This window comes from Brienomyrus brachyistius, chromosome 8, assembly GCF_023856365.1.
Source record: "Brienomyrus brachyistius isolate T26 chromosome 8, BBRACH_0.4, whole genome shotgun sequence".
Lineage (NCBI taxonomy): Eukaryota > Metazoa > Chordata > Actinopteri > Osteoglossiformes > Mormyridae > Brienomyrus > Brienomyrus brachyistius.
Genome location: NC_064540.1, coordinates 17,149,632 through 17,157,603, shown reverse-complemented (window position 1 = coordinate 17,157,603; position 7,972 = coordinate 17,149,632). Strand labels below are relative to the sequence as shown.

The 7,972-nt window shown below is 44.8% G+C and overlaps 1 protein-coding gene across 3 annotated transcripts in view; it reads right to left on the bottom strand.

Moving 5' to 3' along the window:
- Positions 1-3,824: 3,824 nt before the first annotated feature.
- Positions 3,825-7,972, bottom strand: part of LOC125747953 (sterile alpha motif domain-containing protein 11-like) — a 50,832-nt gene continuing 46,684 nt past the window's right edge. For all 3 annotated transcript variants that reach the window (XM_049023647.1, XM_049023648.1, XM_049023649.1), the window contains exons 11-13: positions 7,192-7,316; positions 6,060-6,170; positions 3,825-5,516 (exon numbers count right to left, since the gene is read on the bottom strand). In XM_049023647.1, the coding sequence (XP_048879604.1) occupies positions 5,277-5,516; positions 6,060-6,170; positions 7,192-7,316 (476 nt within the window). In that variant the 3' untranslated portion in view covers positions 3,825-5,276. The remainder of the gene's footprint in view (positions 5,517-6,059; positions 6,171-7,191; positions 7,317-7,972) is intronic.

Sequence of the window (7,972 nt, the reverse complement as noted above, 5' to 3'; positions counted from 1 at the left end):
CATGAAGAAGAATGAAGGCTACAGGAGGACTAAAGGTCTCTTTGATCCAAATAAAATTGCTGGGTGTTCCGCTTTCCTTTCTTTTGATTTTTCCTTTGTTCCTCCCTTTAGTTCCTCTGAGAGCCAATGGGAGAGCTCAGATTTGAAGAAGAACATGGGGGCTTCCTGGCTGGGCAGCGTGGAGAGTGTGTGAGAGGTTGCTGCTGTGTTCCTCGGCCTGGCTGCTGGTCTGTGGCTGTAATAAAATGCCTGTTAAGTGAAAGGTGTTTTGGGGCTGTCCTCTGGAGCTCGGAGCACAGACCTTCTCTGCTTGCTCAGTTTTCACAATCCGTCTACACGACGTCCGTCTGGGCTTGCAGTTCGGCCACAGAAGACAATCGGGAGAATGCTGAGTGTCCACTGAGGTCTATTCTGTAGTAATAGAGTAAAGCCTGTTTTGCTGTAACCTGATGACCAAACTTAGGCATAACCATACCCTAACCCAGCTAAACCCAGTACCACAGAAAGTTATGATCTGCACATAAACACAAACCAACACAAATGACCAAAAATCCACAGATGTCAGTAGCACTGTCTACAGATGGAAAAAGGAACCACTTTCCTTAACAGGGCACAAATAATGCAGCATTATACTCTTACTTATGTATTAATTACCTAGAAACTTAGTCTTAGTTGCATACTGACCTCATGATTGTTCATCATTAATGAATTGTGAACCATGTTTTGTCTCAAACACTTGCTATATTTGTCTCTATATCTGTTAATTCTGTAAAACCCTATGAACTACTGAAGGAACAAGTAACGAATAACACAAGTGAAACACTGATCTCATGTTGGTTCATCATTAATGCATCGCGACGCATCTTTTATCTCAAGTAGCGACTACATGTGTTCATGCTTTGTTCATGATAGGACTTCTCTACTAACTATTACTGTATGTGAGTCCATAAAGTAACATGTTACTAAAACGTTTACATAAAAAAAAAGTAAAATCCTCTTCTGGAACTGGAATCCTCATCCCTGGGTCTAGTACCTGAATTATCACTTTGCATATTTATATTGATTAGTATATAGCCTGATTAAGAATGAAATGAGTTCTAGGAAGTGTAGACATGAAACTTTTGCGGACACTGCATTCCCTTCTTTCATTTCCTTGTCTCTGTGGTGCTCTTTCGAAGTGAGATGGCTCTACAGTGGTGCTTAATCATTTTGATTTATGCACTTAAAGCCCTAAAATCCATCCCATCTCTTCCATGGGGAACATGAATGTCTAGCTAATGCAGCAAAGGCTCACTGTTGGCCGACTGTAGCCCTGCGCCTAATCGGCCTCATCATCCAGCAGGTGATTTACGACGGGTTGTCGGAGCAGGTGGGGGTGCTTAGAGACCCCAGAAGATGGCGAGAAGCAATCCATCGTTTTTTGTTTTTTTTTTTTGTCTGTGTGAAAATAAGTGATGGAGATACATAGATGATCTTTTGCATATGCTGGACCATCGGACATCTCAGGTTTGACTACAGTAAATGTAGGCTGTAGTGATCTCTCAGAACTCTTGAGGAGACTGGAGACTCAGGTGATGTGAGAAGGTCTGAAGGGGCTTTAATACCCTCCAAGGGGCACATGTCTTTCAGGCAGAAGAGAGTTATTCATGCTGAGAGCAAGGAGGTTGGTATGATGTTCCTAGGGCTCATTGAGGAGGAATACAATGAAGCAGAAGGGGGAGACTTCCATGGAGGTGCGAAGAAAGCCGCCCAAAGAACAACATATTTAAAAATATATATATATCTAAGGGCAGCAGTGTGCTGTTGGCTGCAATAATTTTACTTGAGAAATTAGTTGTAATTCATATTGTATGCAGAAATGCGTGATATGATAGATATCCTGGGATAGGTTCCAAGCCACCCTGCACTGTTGGCCATTGAGAGTGATTCAAAGACAGATGGAAGTCCCGCAGTACCATGATTTTCTGTTCGTAAAGGTGTTTTACAAAAATTTCTGATGACATCATTCTTTTGTGTCCACAGGCAGTCCCAGGGTTAAGAACATCTGCCTTAATGGTGACTCGTACTTACGAACAGCCTGCCATAAAGCGTGCTATATTAAATATTTGGGTTAAATACAATGGTTGGTAACAACAAACGCTTGCACTAGTCCGTGATGCTCGTGAAAATGGCTTCAGCAGTTCGGCGGCCCAAGGCACAGTACAGTATCATATGTAGGTACTTTTATTATTACTTTATAATTATTGTTGTTATAAACAAAATGTGCGTGTAATCTAGTATCTTTATGTCGTGTCTATTTGTCATGTAAATGTTTGCCTACATATTGTGCGTGTGTGTGTGTGTGTGTATTTGCGCGTGGGTGTGTGTGTGTGTGTGTATTTGCGCGTGGGTGTGTGTGTGTGTGTGTGCATGCGTGTGTGTGTGTGTGTGGGCGGTAGGCTGCTGTGCCTGTGTGTGTGTCCTTGCCTGGAGACATGCTGCACAGCCCAGGCTGCCTGGGGGCTGAGCGGAGGGCCGCAGGCTTGCCTGGAGGCGGCGTCTGCCAGGACCCACTGTGATCCGCTGCCAGCCGCTCTCCCTGGGGGGCAGGGCAGGAAGAGGGAACATGCTGTTCCAGTGCCAGCAATTCCCCAGCCTGGCCCCCACTATACACCCAGCACCACCCTCCTAATCCCACTGCTCTTCCACCACCCACCTTCCCATATTTAACTGCACTCTCATTGTCAGTGTCTGCAGAGATCCCAGTTCAATACATGGGGTTGCCAGCCCTCATGCATCTGGCATGACACTCACGCCTTCAGATTCTCATGCAAGAAATCTTACAGGAATCTATATTATTCCATTATAAACCTACAATTAGCTGCATCAGTAGAGGGGTAGTTTGAAAACCCGACAGACTATTTACAAGGTGGTAAAACTGTTACATACATGCGTGTACATGTGCATGCAGACTGGTCCCACTCTGTCCAGCTGACTAAAGCTGGCAACCCTGCATATAGGTCATGTGATGGAGGAGTCAAAGGTCGCCTACTTTGCTGTTTTGTGAAGCAAAACTTCACAAGCAATATAAGAGGACAATAAAGTGGCTACCTTTCAATTAACGATGTTATTTTGACGTGTAATTTACATTCAGCTAATTTCTAACATCTTGCTTTTATCTAGTTGGTATTTGCATTGCATTCATTTCTTCTACTTTCACACAAAGATTTTGTCCAGATTGGTTCTGACTGAAGTCCTGAGTTCAGAAAGTCTATCAGTCTGTGGGTGCAGATGTGAGCATGTCTACCATGAATATGACCCTGAGATACTAAGCAATAAGATACTAAGGACCTGCATCTGCCAGTGGCCACAGCAGCCAATGTCACTACGGTGCGTGACCGTCTGCTTACGTATGTGTTTGCTTCGGTGTGCTAAGTGGCAGCATGCATATGGCATGTTTGGGCAGGTTAGGCTTTGGACGGCTTGTGACCCAGTGTCCTGAGGTCTTTCTGTGTAAGGAGGACCATAAATGTTCTCACATTCCACCTAGTCATACACCTGGTGCTGTCAGTCTCATAAGTAGCCATAAAGAAGTTTAACGTGGATGGCAGGTGTCCCGCAAGGTCAGGCAGAGAAAAGGTAAAAGTCTTTTGAGATCCCGACCTCCAGCTGAACCTCCCACCCTGCCAATCACCCGTACGCCCTGAGCCAAGGTCCAGCCAGTGAATTTACAGCCCTGCTGTCAATACCAGAATCCTCCCCGGGAAAACCTGGAGTACGTGAATATCCTCATGAATCACATGTAGTCCTTTGTAAACATGCTGCAATAAATTCAGTAGAAGGGATTCATTCAGCGGTTTATTTCACCTGAGAATTTGAAAGGTAGGACCCAAAAACAGAGACAGCATTAAGGGGAAAACTACAGACCATTTTAATGTTAATTTTTTTGTTGTTTTTCCTTACAAATTCATAACGAATTCAAAGATTTGCATAAAGAGCTTTGTGCCTTTCATTTCCCTGTAATAAAGAGACAAAATAAGGTTGATCTTTGGCATCCATTTAAAGGATGAATAATCGTATACCAAAAATTATATACCTACTGTAATCACATCATCCTAAGTATAACAGAAAAAGTTATAAATATGTTTTCTTGCTTTCCTTATGTATTTGCTAGGAAGCAGCATTTCAAAGTGGGGCTTTAATATTACAATAGAATAAGTATCAAACATAAATGTAAAAAAAAAAAAAAAACAAACAAAAACGTACCACCGAAAGTTAGCAAGTCATATTTTGTTCATTTAAGAATCAGCAATAACGTGCAACTACAATTAACAAAAAGTACCACTTACGCAACCCTCAGAATATTTTTGTTATCTCTAGCGTGCTACTGTACAGTCCGGCTTGGTTTGTTCATCCACAGTAGCAGACGTGGTCACACAATGATCAGCACAGACACTGCAGCCAAGACAGATGATTCCGCGTCATGTTGGGTTGGGTGTCCCACTCTGCCAGGCACTTTCTAGGTCCAGGCCAAACACTACTATCGAACCACTGCATGTGTAACCGCTATCCCGACCGAGAACGAGTCAGTCACGTTAGCATGAGTCTCCTTGTACTTGCATCCATCCAAGGCCCTTTTCCACTGTGTACACGTCAATCCAATAGCAGCTGAAGGGGCCACACAGACTGCATTGTGCGCACACTATACATGACATGAAGCTGGAGCACATCTCCATCTTTGGTTTCGATCCACGGAATGCATAGTTGCAGGAGTCAATTCCATTTTGCAGTTTTTTTTACTGGGAGGGAGCATGTTGGAGGTGGGTGCTAAATTCCAGGGAATAAAGTCTTTCCCATTTTTTTTGTTTGTTTTATTTTCCAGCGCCATGATAATCCTGGGAACTGGAGTGCTTGCAGCTCCCCTCAGAAAGGCGTTGCCGGCTCTGGGACGCCTCTCTATACAGTGCTGCGTTTGCTGTTCCGCTTCCCTTTTGGCGATCTCTTTCCCAGCATGTCCAGCATGACCACTTCCATTCCCTCAAGGGGGTCCCATTTTTTTTCACATGTCTATTCATCTGCATCTACAAGGTGATGGCAACGTGACGAGACCTCTCTATTTTACTGACATCGAAGTCTATAGCTTCCAATAAAAGGTCCCTGTGGGCGATCAGCAGCGTCGATTCAAGGTTTACTGGGAGAGGTCTGCCACGCCCAGCCTGCCCTCAACCACAACAGTGCCCCCTCCTCTGTGACAGACGCAAAAGCAGTCCCAGGGATCGTCCTCGACTTCCGGCTACCTACGATGGCGCTTTGCTGGCGTCGCACGCTACGGCAGAGGAAGTGTTTCCATTCTCGGTCTTTGGCGAGGAGCGGCTGGTGGGCGTGGCCCCGTATGTGGTGGGGGGGCTGCCAGCGGAAGTTGGTCGGGCCTCAGCGGCGGATTGGTCCCTCTCAGGGGGGCGGGGAACCAATGATGGCAGAGGAAAGGCCAGCGGGAAGCTGGTCATGTAGAGCACTCTACCCACACGGCGGGCCACCTGCGGACACATCACCAGTCAGAGCTGGCACAGGAGTATGTGGTACCTGGGAAACTGGGTACCAGCTTCATCGCCTAGGAGACGCCATTTCCACTAGCCACTGAACATGCTTATCGATGCTTTGCCTTTCTTTTGTTTCACATTCTGACATTCAAATAAAGCAACATTCAAGCCTTAAGTCATCTACAAACATAAAAATATATACTTCATATAATACTGAAATTAAGATTATTACATCCACATTGTACTGTTAAACACTAAGATATTGTCTAGCAATTGACACGGTTTACATCTTGCTAAGCTAGGCCAACCAGTACAATACAGTCTCTGAAAAATTTGTGGATATAAAGTTACTGTGTATCTGTCTGAATTGACCAGTGACACATGAATGACCTTTTTTCCCCTCATGCAAGATATGAAACTATGAAACATGTAAAACATTTGACTGACGGTCAAAGTAAATTCCTTTGATGTACAGCTTTTAATAGCTGTAGTATCGACTAATCAATGAACCAGCAAGCCTTACCCAAATAAGCGGTTTACCTGGGAGCGTATCTTGAGTGCAGGACCCAGTTTAAGGCCCATATTGTTCAGCAGATGTTCTTCGGTCAGCAGTGGAAGTGTCTCCCCATCGATCGCTTGATCTCGGAAAACCTGCCAGTGGCGGGCAATACATCCTCAGCGGGGATCAGTGAAGCAGTGTGCTAGCCACAATGCAACAAGATCTATGAGAGGTCCAGATGAGGAACCAGGAGTGTTTGGACAAACAGCAACGATAAAACGGGGGGGGGGAGGTACAGTCACTCTATTTACATACAGCAGCGTGCAAAACTCTTAGGCAGTCAAAGGAAATGTTTAAAGCTATTTATGTGGGTGGTGAGGGTGTTTTTTACAGTAGAACATATGTAAATTAAGAGTAACACAATAAAAACTGGAATAGGGGCGAGGGGGGCTTGCCTAGGGGTGCCACATGGGCTCAGACAGCTATTGGGTGGGACACACTCATCAGATTATATAGCAGGGCTCTTCAAATCTGGCCCTCGATTCCAAATCCAGGCCTTGTTTTCAGTTCTCCTAGGTAATATCATGATTACTCATTCTGATTGGCCAGAGGATTCAAGGAAGTCTGGGAAATCAGCCGTGTTCCAGCCAAGAGGACTGCAATTTGGACAGCCCAGTTATATAGTATATGAGTGCCAGTTAATCCTATAGGCGACACAGGCAGCAGCTTCTGAGGGGCACCGACTTGCCAGCCGATTTCACTTTGCCTCAGGCGGGCGTGCTTCTCTAGGGCGCCATTTCGGCTTGTAGGGGGGAGTATTGGATGGTTCCTGCAAATACTGGGGTGACTTAGGAGAGATTTTGCATCTAGATGAAGATCATTTAAACATCATTTTCTTTTACTGCCTAAGACTTTTGCACAGTTCCGTATCTCTCCTTATGTCTCAACTGAACAGGAATAAAAATATCTGCTCTTTATAAAGCTGAATTTCCTATAACTAATCTGCTTGGCATTCATTCTGGAAGATCAGACCTTATTTCAAAGTCCTGTTATAAACTCTAACAACTGGTAACTGCTGCCATGACAACCATACGAAAACGCCATTTTGGACTTCAGGCATTGGTTACTTTTAATGCTTTGAATTGCACCCCCCGCATGCCTCCTGCCACTCACCTGTGTGTACTCACTGCAGCCCCCCAGGCTGCCGACGAAGTTACACACCTCCTCCACACTCCACTTGCTGATGTCCTCCATGGGGACCGCCTCCTCGCTGTCCAGGAACATTCCTCCCATGGTACCTGCAGGGCAGGAACGGGTTACCTCAGAGCCCCCTGTCAACCCCCCCCTCTTCTGTGGGGAAAGCTGTCTGTGTCCCACAGCTTAGCCAGGGGTGAGGTCAGCTTTTTCCTCAGGGACATGGCTGCCTTGCAGCTTTTATGTTACCAATAGCCCCCACCATTACTGTGCACCGCGAACAATTCAGGGAGTTGGCCTCATTTAAACGGAGCACCGAGAGAAGGCAAAGATGCACACGCACCCAGGCAGGAGCCAGAGCTGAGCTCTCAGCACTGTTCCACCTCAAAAAGCCACGCAGTCTTTCGAGTTCAGCATAGTCTTTTCTACACACATTTCATGTTCGTGGTAACACTTAACTCTCATCTATAATGCACTATAGATACCTGCATAATGTATAATAATGGTCAGTATAGGAATTAATAAAGCATTATAACATCGTTTATTGAATTAATAAAGTGTTACAGCATCTTCTATTGACGGTCATAAGACATTATAGTGTTGATTATAATACTTTATAAGCTCTCATCTTTAATGCACTATAGATACCTTCATAATGCTTTATAATGGTCGGTATAAGAATCAAGGATACTTTTTAATGCATTATGAAGGTATCTACAGTGCATTATAGAGCCTCATAAAACATTCATATTGCATAATA